The sequence below is a fragment of the Alosa pseudoharengus genome, unplaced genomic scaffold (genome assembly GCF_046254945.1).
Source record: "Alosa pseudoharengus isolate Yale_2024_CS ecotype anadromous, Long Island Sound unplaced genomic scaffold, YU_APseudo_1.1 YU_APseudo_1.1_scf_6, whole genome shotgun sequence".
Classification (NCBI taxonomy): Eukaryota; Metazoa; Chordata; class Actinopteri; order Clupeiformes; family Clupeidae; genus Alosa; species Alosa pseudoharengus.
This window is the reverse complement of record NW_027468848.1, coordinates 32279986-32305876: the sequence shown is the minus strand read 5'-3', so window position 1 is coordinate 32305876 and position 25891 is coordinate 32279986. Positions and strand designations below refer to the sequence as shown.

Genomic DNA, 25891 nt, shown 5'->3' with positions numbered 1-25891 from the left:
CCTCTCTCAGTCTCCTTTTCAGAAATGTTTGCTGTCTTCACGGTCCTGACTCTGTACAACTCTTTGTCCCGGCTTTGCTCTCTGCATCTGTCTGTCAATGTCTGTACTATCTGTCTCTTAACGTTAAGCTCCATCTCCTCTCTCTGAATGTGCTTGTGTGAGCAGAGGGCGTCCCCGTCTCCAAACATCTCCACTTAACACTACGGCCTGCTGTGGAGGAGTGAAGTGAAGCACTGTCTTCCTCTGGCTGACTTTTACTGCCCACTCTTTCTCAGTTTTACTTCATAAGCATAACAAAATAGCATCAAATAAAATCTTATTTTAAAAGCATCTAATATTCAAAATGAATTGTGTGCCTTGGTATACCGTAATTTCACAACTATTAGCCGCGGTTTATACATTGATTTTGCTAAATTTCTTCAGCTATGAGGTTAATACACGGGGGCAGTTAATATGGTATTAATATGGTTTCGTTTTTTAACTTGCATAAAACACTGTGGCTAATACACAGGACATTTCTGTATACATATATTATATGTATTATTACATATATAATGAATATTCATTTTGGATGTATTTTTGTATTGTGTATTGCCCTCTGTCTCTGCCCCTTACCCTCTCTCAGCACCACCCTCTCGTAGGCGGGGAAGCGCGTGCTGACGGGGGTGGAGGTCAGGTCCTCGCGGCTCTTGCGCAGGTCCTTCTTCTTGGCCGCCCGCTGGCCACGCAGACGCCAGAAGTCTGCCCGATCACTGCCCGTCGCCCGGCACGAGTTCTGCACGCTGGCCATCTGATCAGCTCTGTGGAGGGGGTATGAAAGAGAGAGAGGGGGGAGGAATGAGAGGGAGAGAGACAAGTAGCTCATTCAAAGACTCTGGAACACTAACTGCCCCACTCCTCTCTGGTTCATCACTATTTCACTTGAATGCAGGTGTGGTGGAGCAGCAGTAGCCACCTGATAACCAACTGATAATTAGCCGGTCCGGGTTCCATTCCAGAACCCGCTGTTACGACTCCAAGTCACTTTGGATAAAAATGTCTGCTAAACACCAGTCTTGACTTTAACTTTAATTACCAGCAGCCAGACCAATAGATACCTTGTCTTAGCTGAATTACTGAAGCTAAGCAGGTGTGGGCCTGGTTAGTACTTGGATGGGAGACCTCCTTGGAAAACTAGGTTGCTGCTGGAAGTGGTGTTGGTGGATGGCCAGTAGGTGGCACTTATCCCTCTGGCCAAAAAAGATCGATCCCAATGCCCCAGTGCCGTGACAGGGACACTGCACTGTAGGAGATGCCCTCCTTCGGATGAGACGTTAAACCGAGGTCCTGACTCACTGTGGTCATTAAAGATCCCATGGCACTTATCGCAAAGAGTAGGGGGTTCCCTGGTGTACTGGCTAAATTCCCAACTTGGCTCATTCAATCTGGCCCCCTAATCATCCCCCACTGTAATTGGCTCATTTACTCCCTCACTCTCCACCTCAAGCTGGTGTGTGGTGAGCGTTCTGGCGCATAATGGCTGCCGTGCATCACCCAGGTGGGTGCTACACATTGGTGGTGGTTACTAGTGAGGTCCCCCATCCATGTGACGCGCTTTGAGTATCGAGAAAAGCGCTATATAAATGTAAGGTGTTGTTGTTGTTGTTGTTGTTATTACTGCCGTTATATTATTCTCCTCTACTTTGACAACACAGGATATGACAACACTGTATGCATGTGTCATGCAAAACAGTGACTGAATTAAACTAAACGGAACAAATAACAAAGAACAGAAAACAAGACACGGGCAGAAGGAGTAAACCACAGAAAGACCCAGAGTGGCTCAGGGGAGAGAGTTCAGTCTCCCCTCAGCGCTAATGAAACGTAATGGCGGCCGCTCTCAAACACTCTGCTCCCTCCCTGTTGATTTAATATGTCAGGGATTAATGTGGGTTTTATCCAAGCCTGGTACTTCTCACTCCCTTTGGACACTCATCTACATTCTTCCTACTAATTTGGCCCTAAGATTCAATCCTGTGCCACAAACACCACAATATACACAGGAGGGAACACAACATGTCCAGCAGGGATCAGCCTTGATGGATGTGTGGGTGCACTGTGAAGCATCAGTGCCAGTTTATATTATGTGTACTGTGTACTCACATAAGCACTGAATAAATCCATGCACTTTAATATGTTGTTATCACCCGGAAAGAAGAAATACTCTTTTCTGATTGGCTGTATAGGACACCTATGAAGTAAATCTGGTAAAAAAGTTTAATCACCGTTCCATATCAATGCTTATGAATGGTAACTATAACAACCATAGTAGGACGACGGTTGAGCCTGGAGGCAGGCTTCGCAACAATGGAATCAACTGTAAACAAGCTAACTGTCCATGATATTGCTGTTATAAGGCCAACAAAAATTGTACAACAAGCTGAACTAGTGGGCTTCTTTTTAAACGGAACCGTGTGTTTCCTTTGCGTGCTATAAATGCATGGCTTTACAGTGGCAACCGGGTGATAAGCAGGATAACGGCCTTTGAGGTGTGTCCAGTTATACGGAATTAATGGACTCAGGCGGCGTGCTGTGCGTCTGGGAGTTCTTTGCCCCTCGCCCTCGTCCATTAATTCCGTATAACAGGACACATCGGCGGCCGTTATCCCTTACTTATACATTTTAATACATTTTAAACCTGCACATACTGTGGATCTTATCTACGGAGCCCAGGAGGTGTCATTGCAAGATATTTTTGTGTATCGAGAGAATGTGCACACGTTTTACTAAATTGTGCACTCATTTTACTAAATTGTGCTCTCAATTTAGTAAAATGTGCGCACAGTTTAGTAAAATAAGCGCACATTTTCTGGATATATACTTGCAATAACACCTCCTGGGCTCCGTACTAATCCAACCCAAAAGAACAAGCATATTGTCAAGTTAAGTCCTTGAGTACAACTAATATAAAGTGTGCTAAAGCATCTGCTAGTAATCTCATTTTTAGAGTAGTTCTGAGAGGTTTGAGTGTAACCCCAGGTCACCTGCTCTTATTGGGGATGATGCCCTTCTCCAGCAGCTGGTGGTCCTTGCCCATGCGGACGGCCAGCCAGTTGCCCAGCTTGCCGTCGTACAGTGTGTCCACCACCTTGAAGATCTGGCCGCGGCTGAAGGCCAGACTCTGGGGCACTTCCTTCTCGTACTCAAAGTGGGTCCGGATGAAGAATGAGTCCCCGCGGCCAGACACCAGGATGTCGTCGTAAACTGGGGCATGACGCACAAAGATGGAGAGATAGAGGAGATAAAGGGAGAGAGAGAGAGAGAGACACACACTGAGTTCAGCCACCCCTAGTTTATCATCCTATTTTACACCCATGATTTCAAATATATGGAGTGAAGAGAGATGTTTATCACCATGTGTCTATGGAGACAACTCCAGGTCAACTTGGGCTAAATTATAGAATAATAACAAAAATAATAATATGTGTGTTTACTGCATTTGAAATTTCTCTATTTAATGTTTTATGAGGGCAGAGCGTAAATTAGTGGTTGTCATTCAACAGTGATTGAAAATAGTTCTCTCATGTTGTGGGCATGTTTAAAGAGTAAAAGCACCCTGAATTGTGCTCCCATCAGAAGCTTAAGTGGCAAATTATCCCCAGATGTGCTCTCTCATCACGAAGCACTGCAGTCTTGTCTGACTCTGCATGGCTCTAAAAGACTTTAAAGACAGCAGAAGAATGGAAGCACCAAGTAAGCAAGCCAGCAAATGAACTCATTGTGACAGGGAACAATCAGACCTTAACTGGGGTGACGACAATTAAACTGACTGGAGGGCTGACGGAGATGGATTTAGCTTGTCACCGTCTCAACGTTGGGAGTGCGTCAAAGCTGGGCCTTGGCGATACGGTTAGCACGTGCTGCCGCGGCGACCGAAGTGTCCAACGGAGGCCCTTTATGTGGGTCAGACTGTTCGTACACAGACCCACTTCACTAATCACTCGTCACTCATATGCAACTGCCCCCCCCCCCCCCAGTGTCATGGTAAGACCCCAGCAGAGCCTCTGGCTACCAGGACACTGATTTAGTTCACACAGAGAGATAGAGGGATAGAGCAGGGTGGGTAAGCGGAGAGAAGAGGAGAGGTGAAGATTAAGTATGTGTTTGTGTATATGTGAGCAAGATGAGATGAGTTGGCTGAAGATGAGGGGGGAGAGTGAGAAAGAGAGAGAAAGAGAGGGAGGGCAAGAGAGAGCAGAGATAGAGAGATGGGAAGAGAGAGACAGAGCAGGGAGAGAGGGATGGAAAAAGGAAGAGAGAAAGAGAGAGTGTGTGACAGCAAAGGTCAGGCCAGCTTGTCCCCTTGTCCCAGTCTGGCTCATTCCTGACGAGAGAGAGGGAGGAGAGAGGGAAAGAGGGAGAGAGAGAGGAGAGAGAGGGAAAGAGGGAGAGAAAGAGAGGAGAGAGGGAGAGAGAGAGGGCAGGAAGGAGAGAGAGGAGAGTGGAGGCCAAGGGATTTGGTGGGTTTCCAAATTCAATACCAGCTCACCCTCCACGACCCAGATGCTTACTTCACACTATCTGACTTGCTAATGGATTGCTCCACCCACCCAACACACACACACACACACATACACACACACATACACACACACACACACACACACACACACACCCCTCACCAACAGATGCCGATGAGCCTGCTAACACTCTCAAACACTGTTCACCAGCACAGATGAGCACTCACTCACGCACACAAACAGACAGACCAGACAGACTGCCCCACAGCCACGACACACACACACACACACACACACACACACACACACACACATACACACACACACACACACACACACACACATACAAACAACACAGTATAATGCACTAATAGATTTATGCATGTGTGTCTATGGGAAATGAGAGAGAGAGGGAGAGACAGAGTGTGTGTTGTGTGTGTGAGTGTGTGTGAGTGAGAGATAGAGAGAGAATGTGCGCTCCTCCTCGTCTACATGGGCCAACTAGTGACTACTGAGTGACTACTGACAAACACTAAATCTGGGCCTGTCAGACGCCACAAATGTGTGCCTATGTACGGTATGTGTGTGTGTGTGTGTCTGTCTGTTTGTGTGTGTGAGTGTGTGTGTGTGTGTGTGTGTGTGTGCGTGTGTGTGTGTGTATGACAAATAGAGGTGGTGGTGGTGGGCTGTGCCTGTATGTGAAAGAGAGAGAGACAGAGAGAGAGAGAAAGAGAGAGAGAGAACATGTGCAGTACTTAAATACAGACTCACAAACACATACTCATACGCTCTGTATATGTATGTGTTTAAGTGTGAGTCTGTATTTAAGTACTGCACATGATTTGTGCTTATGCTTGTGTGTTATATGACTCAATCCTCAGATCCAACGTGTCCATGTAGAGATTCCAAACACTCGCACTCAGACCACAAACACCACTCGTACACTCACCTCTGTGGTCGCCCTCAGCCTTCGACATGCTGTTTACTTGAGGAATGATTCACAGCCCCCTAACGCATCCTACACTGACGGGACACAACACCCTTCACCAAAATAACCCTCCGCAAGCTCCTCTGAGCAGCAACACAGACAGCAAAACTGCTGGCAACAACAACCAACAAAAGAGCTAAATGATCAGGAAGCAGGTAAGGTTATAGAGGAAGTGTCTAGAGATAAATCTCCTGGAGAGGCAGCTTCTGCTCTTCCTCCTCCTCCTCTTCCTCCTCCTCATCCCTGTCTTCCTCTTGCTCGGTCTCACCGTCAGATTTGTTCTGCGCCAGGATGGTCACGTTGTCTCCCTTAGGGATCTCCAGCAGGAACAGCACGGCCTCCTCGCGCACGATGCCCCGAAAGTCCACATTATTCACCTATGGAGGAACGGGAGGTACACACACAGACAAACACACACACACACAAACACAAACACAAACATACACGCGCACACACACACACACACACACACACACACACACACACACACACACACACACACACACACACACACACACACACACACACACAGACAATGTTAATGTATAAATTCATGAATTCAATACATATAAAAACATACAGATATAATTGCACATGCACATACATAATACATATATCTATTGTACATACTCAAAGAAAACAGAGCACACACATAGATATGCACAAACAAAGATACACAAACACAAACAGCACAGTAAATATGCAGGCCAACACCCAAATACTCTGTCTGTCAGTCTGTCAAACAGACGAAAAACAAAACCACACACACACACACACACACACACACACACACACACACACACACACACACACACACACACACACACATAAACAGGGGAAAAGAGAACATGTCACAGAGTAATGATTCATGTAGATGTGCTTGAGGGAGGGGAACTCGAGGATGCACACCCAAACCGAGAGCATGTGAGTTCCCCAGGCAGCCAAGGAAGATTCATGTTTCTGGGGGCAACAGGCCGTGGCAGTGATGCTGCAGGAGGGGCAGCGGCGTAATTCAGCTACAACTTAGCGCATCGAATTAAACTGCCCTTTCCCTTTGACTAATGCAATAGATAATGGGCGCGGTTAATAGAGGGCAGATAGCAGCTCTTGCTCAGGGATGGCGGGGGGGGGGGCATTTTGTGACCTCTGACTGGCGTCTCTCAGCAGGCTACAGTCCAATCATGAGCGCCCTCTCATCTACTGTCCCCCCATCCCCCACCACTCCACCCCACCGGTCCCCAATCTAGCCAGACCGCAGCTGATTGTGAACCAGTTCTGGCCTCCATCTGGCCTGTGAATCTGCCAGACCGTCTCCATTTGGCCTGTAAATCTGCCAGACCTCTTAGTGGCTGATTCTCTCGGCCAGCTCTGGCTCACTTCTGGGTCGAGTGTGGCCCGTGAATTAGCCAGGCCGGTGCCAGATCCGCTGCATATATTTGGCCTGGCGTTCTCCTGCTGCTGTAACAGCTGGGTGGAATGCGCCAGGAGGGGGCTGTGTGAGGACAACGCTAGCCGCACGGGGCGGACGGTCTGTCCCCCACCTCCCGCTGGGCACCCGGGTTCACTGACGCAGTTTTTTAATTTGGTTTCTTGTTGGGCCTAATCCCAGCGTGAGACTGATGAAGTGACTCAGCTTATTAACATCCTCTGGATCATAAGGGGACATATTAAGAGCTTTTATTATGTTAGGTTAAGTCTGAGCACAGACACCCAGTGAAATGTACTACGGAAGCTCTCTCTCTCTCTCTCTCTCTCTCTCTCTGTCTGTCTCGGAGTTGACTGCACACCGGGGAATAGAGATATGGAGAGTTGGGAACTGTAAAAGCAATGATGCTTTGAAAGTTATGCTATGAGCTATGAAATTGTTTGTGGCCTCTTATAGATTCATGTCCACACTTCGTTGAACATCACTATTGGTTTTTTTTCCCACCAGGCTATTGAACACCAGTTTAATAAAGAAAAGGAAAAGGGAAATTAAATACACCATGGCTTTTGTTTCATCAAGGAGAAAGAGATATAGTGAGAGGAGTAACACTGAAATATGAGGTTACTGGCTGTTAACCAGGTGTGACTCTGGTTGTGGAATATATACGAGGGAACTCAGTGGTGGAGAGTTTTGTGTTGGGCTGTACCAGGGTTTCTGTGGATTTAAATGAGTTCAGTTTAAGATGTTTAAGTTAAGACCCTGTGGATACTCTGTGTGTGCGCTACCTTCAGGATCTGGTCCCCGATGCGCAGGCCCTCCTCCTCAGCAGGGCTGCCCTCCTGCACGCCAGCGATGAAGATGCCCACGTCGTTCCCCCCCGCCAGCCTCAGGCCCACGCTGTCGCCCTTCTGGAAGTTCACCATCACAGTGTTTGACCTAGGTGAGAGAGGAGGAAAAGTGGGTTCACCAGCTACAGGGTAACCCAGAGGAACTAATGTACCAGCCATTAGCTCCTGTTTCATGCTTTGTTTAGTTGATAAGTGCACCGTAAACCATGGCATCCCATGTACAAACAGTACGCACCTGAATGAACCACAGCAGAGCTGTCTTACTCATGCATATGCATATGGGAAGGTTGAAGGAAAAGTGGTTGTAACACGCAAAAACATGGGAAGAGAAGTATTGCAGCAAATGTATGAAAACCATGCACATCTATTTTGCGGTAAGAAAAAAATGTCTGCTGTAGAAAAGCAAGTGTAGTCCAGATTGCAGTTAAATGCATCAATAGGAGAAGCTCTCAGAAACAATAGAACCAGTATTCAGACACCAGTTCCGCTTCTTAGAACTATGTCGAAAGTAACTTCTATTTTTGTTTACCTTTTTATTCGTTACTTTTGCTTTTTCATCCACATCCCTATAGAGTATTAAATCTGTCAGTTTAGCTGCACAAGTTAGTTGTAGAGTAGAATTACTGCCCTGCTTTATCTTCCTGTTTGTTGACATCTTAATATCATGTGTTGTATTATTTCATGATCGCTAATCTTTTGATTCCTTTTAATGTTGTCGTCAGTTGACCCTATTCAACTGCACCTGTAATTGAATGATATTGTGGGCACCACAAATTAAGATTGGAGGGCGCTGAGTAGTGCCATTTACTTGATTAAATGAATGCTCAATAAATCCTGCAATGCACATCGTGCACTTTCTGCGGACTCGCCCTTCTAGAACTTCACCATCACAGTGTTCGGCCTACAGGACAGAAGGAAGGATGAGGTGGGTTAACAAACTAGGAGTAAGGGGGTTTAACTGAGTGTCACTATGGGAGAATTGGGCTGTTTGTTTCACACAATAGCCTGCTCATTTTATGTAGTTAAGTCTACACACAGACATATTGCACTTTGCATTCCACATTCTTCGCCTGACTGCTTTGGCAATACAAATGCCTTACGTATCATGCCAATGAAGCACTTTGAGTCAGATTAAATTAAAGTAAATTGAGAGACAGACAGACAGAAAGAGAGAGAGAGAGATGGTGAGAGTGATGAAGGGAGATGTGAGAAGAGCAGAGAGAATATCTATAATTCTCTCTGTCAGTACATTTCTTATCTGAAAACTTCCCTGTCCTCCCCTCCTTGTGACAGCCTTGCCCAAGCGTCTCCCCTATCTCCTTCCCCCCATCTCTGCCCTGAGGTACCGACCACAACCAGTGAGTTCCAGAGGGGGAAAAAAAACAGAGTCAGCATTTTTATCCTGCATCATCGCAGTCCAACGTAACCCAATTCACAGGATCTCTCATTCTGTAACACTATCTATCCAGGCCAGGCTTTACTGTGGCTCAGACAGCACCGAACACACAGAACAAACTGTACATCCACAGTGTGTGCATGTTGATACTGCTTTTGTTGACACCGCGGACACTGGTGGATACAAAAACCATGTAGCAGAGGGGGAAACAGACAGTCAGGTTGGAGGCTTATCTGACTGAGTGTGTGTGTGTGTGTGTGTGTGAGAGAGAGAGAGAGAGAGAGAGAGAGAATTGGTGTGGATGTCGCAGTGTGAGCAAAGTCAATCTCCCCTCCACCTTTCCACTTTGTCTACATCCTTAATTAGAGGGGATACTACTGCTTCTGATTGCATACCATTTCCTTCTCTCTCCTTCTTTCTCTCTCTCCTTCTTTCTCTCTCTCTCTCTCACACACTCACACACACACACCAAGGAGCCCCATCAACTGTAGCAGTAGCAGGACTCAGAGATCAGCCCCCTCCCAGTGGACGGTCTCATCAGGCGGTGTGTGGCTCATGAATATGGACGAGGGAAGTGGCGGGCCGATTAAAAGACTGACGGAGGAGTGGAGATATGAGTAAACAGAGGAGGGGATGGGCATGGGGGGGGGTAGACTGGGGCGCTACACCACGATACAACCACACACACACACTTACTCACACACACAGATTTATGTACTCCCGCCCCCTCTCAGGAGAGTTCCAATATAATCAATCCAATCCCCATAGGTATACTTTTAACAACCCGCCCACCCACAACACTCAACATTGCATTGCAGAATAATGCAGTGACCTGAAGCAAGCACGCAGTGCAATTCTCTGATACTCATTCATAATGCCTTTGATGGAGGCAGGTAGCGAGGGGTAAAGGACTCATGGGGTTTGGCACAGAGGGGGGTCCGTGTGCGCTCACTCACTCACACATACACACACACACACACACACACACACACACACACACACACACACACACACACACACACACACACACACACACACACACACACAACACACACACTCACCCATAGACAGCCTCGTCCTCTGGGTCTGGCCGCAGCAGGATCTTAGGAGTCGTCTTCACGGCAGCTGCGTGTAACAGAACAATGGTTGAGTGTGTGTGAGAGCCGCTGAAGCACTGACGCCCATGGCTATGTCATTAGCAAAGAATCACATCATCCCCAAATGTATTTACCACTTGGAAACAAATATGTCTGTTTGAAATACTATCCATAATTAAAAAGGAAGAGGTTTTTTTTCTTCCCATGGTGCTTTTCGGGTTGTGAGACCTAGCCTGGATGAACCCAGACGAACCTGTTAGCAAATTTGAATTTGCTCTGCAGGTCAGTATGGAAAGAAGCCCATTCATGTGTTTCCGAATCACCAAATCCAGCCATAACAATTTATGTAAAAATCAGATTTTTACTTTAGCTCAATTACCAATGACATAGATATCCTTTATGGTTAATATTTGCCATTTACCCCTGTGAGATCACTGTATCTCAATATGTAATATTTATGTGTGTGTGTACGGGTTGGGGTACCGTTTGCAATCATTGAAAATAAGTTATTTTTATATTCTTCACAGAAAATTAGCCAAGGCCAATGAATCTGAGTTTGAAAAAATAATAAATAGCATAATGTTTCTTTTAGCAAACATTGGAAACGGTTCCCACAGACCTGAACACCTTATGGGTCTATCCATTTGTATTAGAAATACCCCGCCCGAGTTGGAAAGTGTAAATCTCCCAGCTATTTCACCGAGACACCCCTTTGGTCGGAATTCCGACTGTCCACCTCGGGGCTCCTGAGGGTGCACCGAGCTGATCGTGTGAGGTGAAAACAAAGATGGCTGCGCCCATAATTGCTGAAGTTGAGATGTATTTTCTTTGTATTTGTACTACGTTGGCTGATTTTAAATGCTCTTACACACTTGATTACATTACTGCTTTAATCCGGTCACCATTTAAATGCACTGCACAGTCTTGCTGTGCATGCAATACATTGTCACGTTTTGTTTTCGAGCTGGTTTGCTAAAGAGGCTAACAATAACAAGCCAACTACTGCTAGCCGGCTACTGCTAGCCACCGACTGCCCCTCATGGCTCGAGAAAAACGCGACAGCACTCATTGAAATTAAAATGGTAAGTGTGATGAAGCTTGAATATGAATGCAAGTGTAAATCATCCGGTAGCTTGTTTAGATGTTGTTCTAGGCAAGAGCCCAGCAAGCGCCCAGCCCAGCCCAGAGGCAGCTGCCCTGGTGGCGTCCATGTTCTTTCCCACAAAGACAAACTGGAACGCTTAAGTGCTACAAGCCAGGCAATACGTCACGTTCACGCATACAGCTCGAGCAGTTCGAGCCAAATGGATAGCGGCATTATAAGGGTTAAAATCTTAATTTACAAGAAAGATGTGTTTGCTGCACTTCTGAAACAATTTGGTTAGAGTTTAATGCACCAATTTAGGTTTAAATTCACTGCTGGTTAAATCCCAGAAAGTTGTAAAATGGCAAGTTCGGAAACGGGTGTCAATGGGCTTCATTCCAAATTCAAATTTGCTAACAGGTTCGACTGGGATCACCCAGGCTCTGTGAGACCTACCTGGTGGTTCTTCTACAGGGGGCTCCTCTTCCCGCTCTTCCTGTGGTGGGGGAAGGATCTCTGGGATTCTGAAGGGTGAGCCCATGGCAGCCATCTTTGTCACTCTAGTGGTGGGATCTTCCCTGAAAAATGCCAGCAACATGACATACAACAGTGAGTCAAAAACAAGGGCAGATAATCATGTGTGAGCTTGCAAAGGTTTAAGGGATGCTATGGCTGACCAAATTGTTCAACTGTTCAATTCCTTCTTCTGGAATTTATGCTTTCCATTGCTGTATTTTAAACCGCTCCTAAAAACATGATTTTGCTGAGATTGAAACTAAAAGCAATCTCAGCTATCCTGTAAGTCTGAGTGACATACCTGGTGTTTTCCCGTGGTGTCTCGTTGGAGGAGTGGGACGAGAGGTCCGACTGCCTGGACCTCTGGTCATCCTGCGGGGAGTAGGAGTGGTACGACTCGATTTCAGACAGGTCTGGGAGCAGAGACAGACAGCACAGGACAACGTCAGCGACCAGCCCATGGGCTCACAGGCTCATCTGTGTCACCCCCCCAAAAGATGAAGCCCAGAAGAAAGAGAGCCCCATTTCTGATGTCCCGAGAGCACCCAGACAGAGCCCCAGAGTGTTGGCGTCGACAAAAGTTAATTTGAAAGGATCTGCCCCGTTATAACACATACAACCCCAGCAATGAAAGTCAGGAGGGTTACGTGGTTCGACGGCAGCTCCGAGTCTGCCCAGGCCCTGACTCTTGACAAGGGTTGTGACAATGAACATTCATCAGGTTAGGCATTTCAGAAATAGGATCAAATAGAATCTGTAAGGATATTCTTATGTGTCCTTTTTCAAGGACAATATGGTTATGGTCTTTACAATTTGTAGAAGGCAATAAAGGAACTGCACTGATCTTGTAGACCAGAGCATTTACTGGCGAAAGGAGAAAAACTGAGATTGTGTGTGTGTGTGTGTGTGTGTGTGTGTGTGTGTGTGTGTGTAAAAAACGCGTCGTTTTATGCCCAGGCTGTGAGGGGTTCAGACTAGGAGCTGTGAGGTTATAATGAGGCAGAACAGAGCAGCGTGGGTGAGCTGGGGTGGGGTGCGGTAGGGTGGGGTGACGGAGAGTGTGTGAGGGAGAGTGTGGGGTAAGTGTGAGAGAGAGAGAGGAAGCCTGCAGGGAATAGAGCGAGTCCTTCAGCTGGTGCTGAGCGCAGACCCAGGTGAGATAAAAGAGAGAGACAAGGTGCTTCTGTGAACTGTCCTGGCAAAACACCTTGCCACATGCTCAAAGCAGCACGCTGTGTGAAGCCCACCTGCATATACTGTAGGTGACAGTAGCGTGAAAAGCAAAGGCTGGCAGCAATTGGTGCACTGTGAATTCGACACGGCCACTAATGTTTATTGAGAGGGTATTTGTGGTTGACTAATAACCAACTGAAAAATTGTACTTCAGTTGTTCATAGCTACAGTGAATTCTGAGCCGTAGTGACAAAGCCATTCTTTTTCCAGGACAGTCCATTAAACACAATGTCTGTTAATTGGTTCACAGATAAATATATCACTAGGAGAGACCTTTCCCAAATCAGTGACAGCCAGAAAGAAGATTCCACATTAACGATACACAGACAGACAGACAGACAGACAGACAAACAGACAGACGGAGGAGGAGAGAGAGTTACTGTGGTGGTTGGTGAGTGTATAGAGTATGCTTAGATCCTTAGATCCGATGCATTAAATTAAACTCCTTAGCTCTTCTGGGTGACGGGTGGAACCAGACGACCAGCGTGCCTTTTCTGCAAATCTACAATAAACTCCAGTTACAGGATCATGACATACCGCGGATTCATACAGACTGTATATGTGAGTTTGTGTACGAGGAAGAGTCAAACTCTTACAGTGGCAGTGTAGGATGAGCGAAGGGGTTAAATCCTGAGACACTGATTGGCCACCAGCAGTGTGTAAATATAGATGGGAAGCAACAACAACATTAACAACAGAAGGGGCAAAAAGTCTGTCTTTAGGGAGGGAGTTGGGAGTGGCTGAGCGCCTGTTTGAAGTTGCCAGATGCCACTTTAAGTGGTGGTGGTGGTGGTGATGTTGCAGGGGGGTGGGGGGGGCATGGGCTGGATGGCAGCTGTTAAAACCAAACCAAACCAAACTGGGGGATTTGACAGAGTACAGACAGACAGACAGAGTGAGAGAGTGAGTGAGTGAGTGAGTGAGTGAGTGAGTGAGAGAGAGAGAGAGAGAGAGAGAGAGAGAGAGAGAGAGAGAGAGAGAGAGAGAAGATGAAATTACAGTGGGCCTGTAGTGGGGGAGGACATGCTTCTTGCAGACTGCTCCTAAAGCCTGGCCCAGACACAACACAACACAACATGTCCTCTGGGTGATGTGGAAGCCTCAAGCAGCATACTGACAACACACCCACCCATAGGGTAGAAGAGAGGAGAGAGGGGGGGAGCAGAGAGAGAGAGAGAGAGAGAGAGAGAGAGAGAGAGAGGGGAACAGGGAGAGAGGAAGGGAAGAAAAGAGGAAAAGGGAAATTGAAATTATATACAAATGTGACAAGTGAATCCTCTTTGTCCCTCTCTTTCTTTCTCTTTCACACACACACACACATACACACACATGTAGGCCCACAGTGGAAGTTAATACACACTTCTCTTTCCCCAAACTACATCAAAGGCATCCCTCTGTGATAAGCATCAGAGGAGAGGAGAGGAGAGGAGAGGAGAGGAGAGAGCCGCAGGGTGGGCGGGAGGCAGAGCAGGGCAGCTCTGAGATGTGTTCTGTTACAGATTATCAGCGCATGACAATCTCATCTAGATCACCAGATTAGGAGGTCGAGGGGCAGACAGCCACATCAGACATTCCGGCCACGCTCGCCAGATCCATCCCAGTCCTGCCTTTAACGGCAAGCGGAGGCAGCGTGGCCAAACCTCCTCCTCTCCGCCACAGCCACGGCCGGCCGCGGCTTGTCACTGCCCATTGGCTCGCTTACTGCGTCCCTCTGCCCGTTTCCGCAGCTTGGCACAATCCGTTTATGGCAACGCGCGTGTTCAGTTAGTGTGCCGACGTGCCCGCCTCTTCATTTGCCACTGTGCAAATGGAGTCCACTCACTGGATAAACACCAGAGGAGGAGGAGGAGGAGGAGGAGGAGGCAGGCAGACAGCGCTAGTGTGCCGTCAACAGTGAACAATGCCAGCAGCAGCACAGGGGAGGAAAAAAAGCCAGCCTGGCACTTACTGCCACCGCTCCAAGTCACACAACATATAAATGAAATATGGGACCTATTTGAACAGCTTTTCAACACAGTGAAGATGGTAAATAGAGTGGGGGGGGGGGGGGGGGGGGTTGATGGAGACAGGGAGAGAGAGGCACAGAATAGGAACACACTAGTCTACAGGCACTCAGAGTGGAAAGGACTGAAAAGGGTGGTGTGGAGAGACACTGGTACAGGGTTTGCCTACATGTCAATAAGCCAAAAAGGAGAGTAGAGCACGGGCTGTGTTGGTATAAATAAGGGTGGCTGAGCTGCTGACAGGACGTCAACAGCATGCATTAATACCATAAAGAGAGGATGAGTGGATGGAAATCTGTGGGACTTAGAGCAAGACAAAAGCATCAACTGTATGTTGGGACTAAATGAGTGGCTTTAAAAAAAAAACACATATTTACTGCTTTTTTGTCTATAACGGAAGCATGGTGTGTGGTACAATGCATTAGTATGTTAGCACGAAGATTCACAGAGCTTACCTACTTAAAACCAGGGATTTTCATTGAATTCTCTGCATTTGGAATTAAAAGATCAGTTCCCTTTTTGGGAACCACAATACAATAACTTAAGTTGACTACCAAGCTTGAAGTCACACAAACATAAGACTTAATGCTTCTGGGAACATAATCAAATTAATGTGATCAAGATATACATAGGTACAACAACTGGTTTATGAAAGTGGCACAGAATAGTACATACTGTCATAATGTGTATCTGAATAGCATAATGTATAGGATACTATTACTCATATAACTAGTTTGTTCCATTGGCATTATTCAACCTGATTAAATAAATCACACACAATACAGAAAGAGGTGCATAAAATGTTTTGTTTATTTAGTGAGAGGAGTATTTATAATTAGACGTTAGGAAAATAGAAGTGCAAAATGTGAAAGTTTTACAACTGTTGTGGCACTGTCATTTTTTTATATAAAGATTAGGGGGCAACCAAACTTTTTGTTGCGTCTCTGCAGTCCTTCAGCTAAAAGTATGACATATTATCTGTAAAAAAGAACACAGAAATAGGATTTCTCGTAGGTACGAATGAATTGCTCTCTCCATTACAGTCATGAGACAAGTAATGTCCTGTTATTCCATGTTGGAAAATTAGCTAACAGAGAGATATTATCCTAGTTTGACCATCTACTGTTTTTGTGCTGATTTCAACAGTGTTGTAACATAAACCTCAGGTGTTTGATAGGAGTTGGAATAATGCCATTGGACAATGCCACCAAGAGTATGACATAATTAATAATACCATCATAAGATTTGATGCTTCATCATTCCAGCCACACAAAAATAATTGACACACTGCATGTGACTGAGAGCAATTAGTTCCGAGCTTAATCCTAGCACAGATATGCACACTCTGTTAAAGTCATCGATCCCAGCCAATTGGTATTCCTATTGGCTTGTGATTAACAGTCTCATGCTTGAACGCAAACATCCAGGGACAGGGGGAGCCTGCGTCAGCGGCTCTGGGGTGGGTGGTGGCCTGATTGGCTGCAGTCCTGACATTGAGACAACCCTGGGGTTAAGGCACGGGCAGGTGGGGAGGATGCCTGGCTGGTGGGTGGTTTGGGTGGGTGGTTTTGGGGTGGAGGAATGGTGGTGGAGTGGGGTGGGTGGGGTGGGTGGGAGTAGACAGGGCCCCATCAGTCGTACTCACCATCCGGCTCGGAGTCGCTGTCCACCAGCGCGGGCATGCGGATGAGGATCTGACTGCGGTCACGCTGCACCACCAGCTCCAGCTTCCCGCGCGACTTCTCGATCAGCTTCCCCGCGTCGTTCAGCGACAAGTTCTCTGTGACGGTTCCGTTAATCTGCAGAGAGGTGAGAGAGGAGGAGGACACGCAAATTAAGGGACAGCTAGACGAGCCAGGGACCACTGACTATGCAGGCTAGTTTACAGCTGTGCAAGACTTTATTTCAACAAACACCAATAGATTTCTGAAGTTCGCCTTCAAAAAGGAGCCAAAGCTGCCATCTTTGCCCATACAAGGATATCCGAATCTCCTTATACCTGGATCTCCTTATAGGGGCAAAGATGGCAGCTTTGGGTCCTTTTTGTATGCGAACTTCAGAGGTCTACAGTCATGGAAAAACACAGCTGTTTGTAGCCAAACACCTCATAACAGTTTACAACAGTCACAACAGTTTCTGTGTCAAAGGAGCTCACAACATTGAAATTATATAGTAAGGACATGCTCTTCTGACAGCCAAAATCCACACCAAACTAATACATTGTGATCTAAGCACACAGATGTTTATGTTGCTCTTTTTATTCCAACACGGTGCAGCACATGACTAACGTTTCAATGTGGTGGACTCTGATGAAGATGTAACCATACTGCACTGTTCTAACATAAAAAAAATAAGCAACCTAAATATCTGTGTGCTCCGGTGATCTGACCGGTCCTCTCCCTGAAGGACTGTTACTAGAAGTGCTTACCAATTTTTACATAGTGATCTGATTTAATTTATCACTGGTTTTGCTTCCTGGCTGAAATACTCTGTGGATCAGCATAGCAAAATCTGCCCATATTGATTTCAATCCCATGTAAAAATCAAACTTTGAGCATTCATACACAGCAGGTCATAGACTGTTTCTCATAGATAACCAGGCCAAAGAGCAGCACCTTGAGGATGATGTCTCCCTCCTGCAGGTTCCCGTCTCGTGCAGCCAGTCCTGTGCTGGTCATCTCCTTGATGAAGATCTGGCTGCCCAGGCGGAGGCCATACTCTGTGACGGAGAGGGAGGGAGAGCGAGAGAGAAATACAGAGGAGCGAGAGAGAGATACAGAGGAGAGAGAGAGAGAGATACAAAAGGAGAGAGGGAGAGAGATACAAAAGGAGAGAGGGAGAGAGATGGAGAGAGAGAGAGAAATACAGAGGGAGAGAGAGAAAAATATAGAGAAGAGAGAGAGAGAGAGAAAAATACAAAAGGAGAGAGAGATGGAGATAGAGAAATACAGAGGGAAAGGGAGAGAGAGAGAGAGGGAAAGAGAGAGAGAGAAAGAGGGAGAGAGGGAAAGAGAGACCACAGAGACTGGTGAGTCAACAGGGCTGCTGGCACGCCACTGTCCCCTACCACAGTGCCCTTGACCCAGAGCTAACTCTTTCTAAACCCGCCCCAGGCCGGAGCATTTCAGGACGATGTTCCACCAACTATTGACCCAGCTGTGCCAATCAGAAAGCATAATCGACTAACCAACCACAGCAACGACCACTTTTTTGTAGTGAGGGGGTTACACACTGAATGGATCTCTCCTTGGTGAATGTGGGATATTAGATTCTTTATGCATCAAATAAAATAGCATTGCTGCATTGCCAAAACATATGACCAGAGTACTTGAATTAAGTATTCAAATCTGGCACAGAACAACCACAGAAAATAAATGACCTCTCCTGAGGAAATGTGTTTGTTGTGTACTGTATGTCCTCCTGACATCTGGTGTCTTACCTCTAGCCTTTAATTTCATGTGTGTGGGTGACTTTGACCACTTTGATCCCAATGTGATTATGAGGCCTGCCAGGAGATACTGGTTGTGACCAGATCGTAAGAGGAGGCTCAACAGTCATCACTGTGCAACGTCTTGGCTCGAGACGCCAAAACTCAATCTGATTAAGAAACCATTTCATTCATATGATCAAAAATCCCATGGTGTTGAGAGAGGTGAGAAGAAGAGAGGGAAAGAGAGAAGAAGAGAGAGGGGTGGACAAATAGAGGGCAGAAAAAACAGAGAACCTCCAAAGTGTGACTAACTTTTCAGAGCCAAACAACAGACCTTAAACTCAACTGACCACTGACAGCAGTTTGACCCCGACTCTGAAACTGATCCAGCAAGGGCATAGCTACAGTAGAGCCGCTTCTGAGCACAGCTCGCTATCTGTGACAGCAAGAGCACAATCTCCTCTAATATCCTGACCATAATTTATAACCCCGGTCCCATAATAAACATCTCAAGATGCACATTTGCAAGGCTTAAATGAAGTCCTTTATGTCTATCATTAGTTGCACCCAATTCCGAGGCCATGCATAACTTTTAAGGATGGCCTCCAGGGTTTGTTTTCCAAATGAGCAGGTTGACTTTCCTTAAAGACCAAGGAGCAGCCTTATTACACAGCCCTCTGGAGAGCACAGTGGGAGGGCCAGCGTGAGGGGAGCTTTTCCACAACATGTCATCAAGAACAAGTTCAGACCCGTTCAACACCACGACACAGACTGTGTGGTCCTGTGTCTTCTTCAGGGCCTTATTGCTCGCCCTTTGGCAAAGAAGACGTGCTCTACAAAGCCGCGTAGACCCTTTCCCACACAGAGAAGGCAACAGCTGGAAGAAACTGCGTGAGGTAACCCTTTATTAACTCCAGCACAAAGAGAAGGCAATATGGCTTTTTCTATGCCTGTCTATACTCAGATGTCCTTAGATGTAGTTTACACGCCTTCTTTTATTGTTCTAAGACTAAGACAGTGGTGTGAAAAAGTGTTTGCCCCCTTCCTGATTTCTTTTTTTTTTGTTTTAAAATGAAAACAAAATAGTATAGATGCAGCATATGAGTGTTGTTCTGCGCTTACCTTCATCGGACCGGTTCTTGACTAGCAGAACGTTGACGGGCTTGTCCAGCGGCTCCAGCTGGTTCCGGCGGCTGAGGGCCGGCGAGGGCTCGTGAAGCCGGTCCCTGCTCTGGCTGCGTGTCACCTTCTCGTCCCGTGGCTCGTGCCGGCGTGTCTCATAGCCCAGCCCTCCTCCACCACCACCACCACCACCTCCAGGGCTGCCTCGGCCCCGGCTGCGCTCCCGCTGGTAGCGCGGCTCCGGGCTGTGGCCCCTCTCGAGGGCCCGTCCCCGGCTGCCGTCCCGTCGGTAGCCGCGGTCGGTGGGGCTGGGCGACCGTTCGGCACTTCGCCCCCTGCTGGGTTCGCGCCGGTACCCGCGGTCGTAGTCGGGCTCCAGGAAGCCGCTGCCCCCACCACCGCTGCGGCTCTTCTCCAGGCTGTGGTCGCGCTCGCGGGGGTAGCCGAGGCCACCGTTGTTGCTCCTCCCTCCCTGCCAGCCGGGGTCATTGTCACCGGTGCTGTGGACGCTCCTGCCGTCATCATAGTAGCCGGAGCTGTTGTAGATGCGGCTGTCCTGCCCCGGGGATGGGGGGCGCTTCAGGGGGTGGACGGAGACTTTGCGGGGTCTCTTCACCGTCTAGGGGCAGGGAGAAGAGGAAGAGAGAGCGATAGAGAGAGAATGAGTGAGAGAGAGGGAGAGTGAGAGAGAGAGAGAAAGAGAGTGAGAGAGAGAGAGAGAGAGAGAGAGAGAGAGAGAGAGGGGAAGAGACAAGTGGATTAAAGCTAGCACCTGATCCGCAGCGGATATCTGCGGCTCATGCCATGGTTCAGTCGGGTAACCTTCACGTAACATTACACGGTACAGAGATTAAAGGCCCGGGGGCGTCTTTTAATCTCCGCAGGCCTGACCTGCAGCAGGAGCAGGAGGCATGGCGGGGTGGCAGGCCTGATTTCTACTTATGGGGAGACAGCCAATACATTACCAACAGGATATCGCCTGACTACTGCAATTACTGCTGAAAATGAAGAAGTGATATATCTGTGCAAACTAATTTTGACATGAACAAAAATATATTTTTGTGACTCCGGAAGACTGCCAGCAACAGTGAAGAAGATTTGTTTGTCACTACTATAGTAACAATATCGTTAGCATTAAAAACACAGCAATGTCAACACAAGGCATCAAACACTACGATTCATAATGATGTAATCAATGGTGCCGATTTAATTAAAACCTTTTTTTTTTTTACGGTTTAAAGGCATTTTTCTGCATAGGTTATAACAACATGTTGACATGTAGACTGTCAAAACAGTGCAGGAGAGAGCAGAGAGGTCTCCCTCCCTTCTGGCCAAACAAGAACAATACTCACAATCTTGGCCACTTTCCCACATTTTCTGAGTTGCTGCACTGCAAAGGAATGAGGCACATTATCCATGGGGATGGCATTGACCTGAACAACACGGTCGCTCTCACTGTCAACAACAAAAGAGGAAAGACAGAAAAACAGTATTCATTACACCTGCTTTTATATGGACGCTTAGCCTAATGCAACATACAAAAGAGGCATAGGCAATCCCAATTGTATTGTGTATTGGCAGTATATAGCAATGCTAATATTTAATGCTTTAATGTACTTAGCATGTGGCAAATAGGAAATATTGTCTCTGGCAACCAACATGCTCTGGCTCTCTAGCAAAGTCCAAAAGCGGAAGGCAGACAAGGCCATAACGTACTAGAGTAGGCCGTCGGCCGGACCCCCCTGCAGAACATCAGACACGATGATGGACGTCTCCCCGCTGTCTGCATTTGGGTTGTCTCGGCCCCCAGACACTGCAATCCCAAAGCCCATCTTGGAGTCCTGAATGGCAAACAAGTAACATTATAGTGTGTGTGTGTGTGTGAGAGAGAGAGAGAGAGTGAGAGAGAGAATGAGAGAGTGAAAGAGAGAGAGAGAAAGAGAGAGAAAGCAAGTGAGAGACAGAGAGAGAGAGAGGGAGGATGAATAAGAGAGACAGAGAAAGAGAGCGAAGGGAGAGAAAATGAAAGCCAGAGAGAGCAGAGGGGGGAAGGTGCATGATGAGAGGAAAAGAGTGATTCATTGAAAGTGTGGAAATGAATGGATAAAGTCAGTGGAGAGCGTGAGAGACGGAGAATAAAGTGATTTCATTAAAACGTGGGGGACCGAATGAGATGTAAGAAGATGGATGTAGAGAAGGAATAGAAGGATAGAAAGAGAGTTACAGAGGGGAAGTGAGGGAAAGGGAGAGGGGTATAGAGAGTAAAAGGAGGGAGAAAGAGTGAGAAAGGAATTGCTCTCTTTGCCAGAGGTCTGCTAATGTGTTTTCTCATGATAGACTCATACATCACAATGCACAGGTGAAGTGCAGAGGCCTTCAGGAGACCTCAGAGACCCACACCTCCTCTTCCTCCTCCCCCCTCCCCTCCCCTCCCCCTCCCCCCTCTCTACCAGATTACATCCACCGCCAAACACCTCTCAGCTGGACGTGACTCATTTCTTAATAGAGAGGAAGAGAGAGAAAGGGAGGAAGAGAGTAAGTGTGTGTGTGTGTGTGTGTGTGTGTGTATGTGTATGTGTGTGTATGTGTGTGTGTGTGTGTGTGTGTGTGTGTGTGTGTGTGTGTGTGTGTGTATAGGTCAGCCTTGGGGTGGACTGACTAAACAGGATGTCAACCACGAGAGTGAGAGCGGGAAACCTCCATGCAGATGAAGACACATGATGTTTCACCAGTGGCTAGACATGCATCATTTCGCGAAAAGAAAAAAAAGACGATAAATAAATAAACACTTGACCTGACAGAGACCACCACAGACAGGCGGGAGCACACACACAAACATACACACACACACACACACACACACACATACACACACACACACACAGGCGCTGGATGGCTACGGCCATCGCCTTCCAAGGTTGCAGCGGGCTTGTTATTGACACAGAAAAATGACACCGCGCGGGTGGACTACATAAGTGGCAGCTGTGAGAGGAGATGAACGCAAGGCAGGCAGACACCATCACCCTCCACCACCACCACCTCCAAACCCAATCTGAGCATGATACCCTGTGCTGCCCCCTCCCTCTTTATCTCGCCCCACCATCTGGGCGGTCAGCACAGGCCTGGCTGTTTGTCACAAACAAACAGGGGCCTGAGCATCCATCTCTCTGATAAGCAGTGGAATTAAAAAAAGGAGGATCATAGGGGCGCCCTCTGTGTAAACTGTAGCCTTCCTGTTGCACGAGGAGACACAAAGCCAAAAATGCCTGTGGCCCAGCACAGCACATTACGTCTTCGTGTTCAATCAGATGCTTATCGGCTGCTGTTTAAGGAGGACAGCAGGGGCCCGTGGGACGGAGACGAACAGCCCTCAGGCCTCACACTCATCACCACTGCTACTGCTGCTGGGAAAGAGAGGGAGAAGGAGGGAGAGAGAGAGAGAGAGAGGGACAAAGAGAGAGGAGAGGGAGAAGGAGGGAGAGAGAGAGAGGGACAAAGAGTGAGGAGAGGGAGAAGGAGGGAGAGAGAGAGAGGGACAAAGAGTGAGGAGAGGGAGAAGGAGGGAGAGAGAGAGGGACAAAGAGAGAGAAGGAGAGGGAGAAGGAGGGAGAGAGAGAGAGAGCAAGGGACAGAGAGAGAGAAGGAGAGAGAGAGGGAGGGAGAGAGAGGTACAGAGAGAGAAGGAGCGAGAGAGGGAGGTGCGAGTGGCTCTGGAGTGAAGTGCTTATCTGGAGACGACTGACGCAGTGGGACGTGTAGCACAGTGTAAAGCAGTGTGGGGTTAAACACAACGTGGAGGGGAACAGTGGTGGAGGTTGGCCCTGTGGTCTGCTGATGGCTTACAACAATAAGAAGCTTAGAAGTTGACCAGATCAGCACAGTGATGAAAAAGATGGGCTGTGTGTATGTGTGTGTGTATGTGTGTGTGTGTGTGTATGTGTGTGTGTATGTGTGTGTGTGTGTGTATGTGTGTGTGTGTGTGAGTCTCGAGATGTAAGCACAGCCAGTGAGACAGGTCAAAAACAACCAAAAAGAATTCCAAGAACCACCCTGAAGAAACACAGATTTCACAGGAACAGCTTGATCTTAGGAATTCGTCTGTAACTCACAGACCTGGCAACCCGTGGAGGATCGGCTGTGCTTCAACACTGACAAGCAACAGAGCAGATGCCCTGAAGCACTGCAAAAAAAAAAAAACTGATTACAGAAAAATATGTGCTGTGAATGTAGGAGGGACCCTCCCAGTATTCCTGTAAACGAAGAGAACTGGGAGGCTCTCAGACCTCCGGGGAGCGCTGGAGGAGTGGCTGTTTCTGGCAACACAATGCGCAGCCTCCTGCCAAAGCCTCAGTGAGCCCCCTTTGGCCTCCTCTGCCGCCGCCTGCATCCTTACTGGCCTCACTTTGGCCTTCCCTCTCACCCATTCTACTGGAATATGCTACAGTTCTCCATTTATTCACCTAACAGGTCCACAGAAAAATTCTGCTGCTTTGGCAGCGGTGAATTCTGTATAGTCCGGCCAACAAAGCTGTTCTGAGCTTTATCGCAGCATAGACAGATAGATAAACATAGTAAGGAAGGGGGGGGGGGGGGGGTAGGGAATGCGGCATTGAGCAACACTAACTAACTGAACGGCAGGCACGGCACATCTCGCCCCTGGCATCCAGGCCATCAATCTCCATCGGTCCCTCTGTTATTCAGGCAACCTTTACAGCGAGCGCAAACTGGCCCCTGGCAACCAGCGCCGGCGGCCCCATAAACATTACCCAACTCCGGCGACTGTTAAAACAGTGATATTTCATAGCGGCTCCCTGGCCCTGCTCTCCACACACGGGCGGCCAAACGGGCGATTTAAAGGCCAGTGGTGGGAGGGTGGGGGCAATGAGGGAAGGAGAGGAAGAGAGGGAGGGGGGGGAGGGAGGGAGGGAGGGAGAGAGAGAGAGGGAGGGAGAGGGAGGGAGAGGGAGAGAGGGAGGGAGAGGGAGAGAGCGCTTCTCGCCACCTGAGCATCAACTCTCATCTCCAGAGGTCTGTGAGGGAGGTGAAGCATCCAGTCAGACCTTTTCTGTGAGGTGCTGAGGCATGCACTACAAAAACAAGAGTCACAGGGACAAAGGGATCAAGGGAAAACAGGAAGAACAAAGAAAAAAAAACAAAAGAGAGAGTGGGGAGAAGCGGAGAGAGGGAGAGTGGGACAGAGAGAGAGAAATGTATGGGAAGAGAGATAAGCTAAAGATACAACAGCTATAGAGAAGAGAGAGAGAGAGAAAGATAACGAGAGAGAGAGGGAGAGAGAGAGAGAGATCCAGAGATGCACTTACCCTCTGTAGCGTCACAGTGAACTGCTCCCAAACTGTCTCCTCCATTCCTGAGCTCTGTGAGGAGAAAAGAGGGGAGATGGAGCATGTGTGAGTGGAGGAGCTGGGAGGGGGGCACTTGCATGCATCCACACTGGTCTCTGACTAGAGACAGCAGGCAAACAGAGGGGGCAGGAGGTTGACAGGACCATCCTTATTGTGTTTGTCTTTTTATATAGAGGGTGGAGAACAACAGACATTCACAAAGAACACTAAGGATCCCCAGCAAACATTGCCTGTGACGGAATATGCTCACTACATAATGTATGACAAATCTGACATCCGACAGGATAGTAAACATGGCACTGTTGATGCTTTTCAGCACATCTTTTCATTTTAAAATTTACTCAAGAGGAATGCGCACTTCCAGAATATAGCATTATTCACCGTCATGCAACATGGCGCATTCCTGATGCACCTGACATACAGGTTTTTAACCCCCACTAGCATTCAGTAGTAGTAGTGTTAGTGTTGCAGAGATGTGGAGGGAGGATCGAGGTCGTGTCCCCTCGGTCTCAGACAGGTTTGTCCTGTTAGCTTGTTGGAGGCCCAGGTGGGTGCCATTGCTGAGTCATTATTTAAGCAGCCGCCAAGGCGGGAACAGGATTAAGAGTAGGAGCCACAAAACACACTGTGGAGGCCAAGAGAGTTGGAGCTGTCCCTGGTGGGGAGTGACCCACAGGTTTGGCCTCCTACTGCCCAGTGTTGAAAGAGAGATACACCCAGTTTAAAAGTAACATAATGTATGAATTCCCCTGTTTGTCGTTAAGGGGGGGGGTACTCAATTCATTTACATCCGATGAAAAGGGTCAGGCTTCTACCTGCGATGACAGAATTACATATTGCAAAACCAGGTGTTTTGGGCACATATTGGTGATGTCAGAGACCCCAT

At 47.6% G+C, this 25891-nt stretch overlaps 1 protein-coding gene across 6 annotated transcripts in view; it reads right to left on the bottom strand.

The window, feature by feature from the left end:
• Positions 1-25891, bottom strand: part of tjp2b (tight junction protein 2b (zona occludens 2)) — an 86105-nt gene that overhangs the window by 12023 nt on the left and 48191 nt on the right. For 5 of the 6 annotated variants that reach the window (XM_076269500.1, XM_076269501.1, XM_076269499.1 and 2 more), the window contains 13 exons: positions 24964-25017; positions 21359-21483; positions 20995-21097; positions 19643-20261; positions 17706-17809; positions 16736-16889; positions 12156-12267; positions 11795-11916; positions 10219-10282; positions 7699-7849; positions 5756-5864; positions 3024-3243; positions 616-800 (listed from right to left, as the gene is read on the bottom strand). In XM_076269500.1, the coding sequence (XP_076125615.1) occupies positions 616-800; positions 3024-3243; positions 5756-5864; positions 7699-7849; positions 10219-10282; positions 11795-11916; positions 12156-12267; positions 16736-16889; positions 17706-17809; positions 19643-20261; positions 20995-21097; positions 21359-21483; positions 24964-25008 (2113 nt within the window). In that variant the 5' untranslated portion in view covers positions 25009-25017. Of the gene's footprint in view, positions 1-615; positions 801-3023; positions 3244-5755; positions 5865-7698; positions 7850-10218; positions 10283-11794; positions 11917-12155; positions 12268-15878; positions 16069-16735; positions 16890-17705; positions 17810-19642; positions 20262-20994; positions 21098-21358; positions 21484-24963; positions 25018-25891 lie in introns of those variants that run through there. The other variant, XM_076269504.1, reaches the window with a different exon arrangement.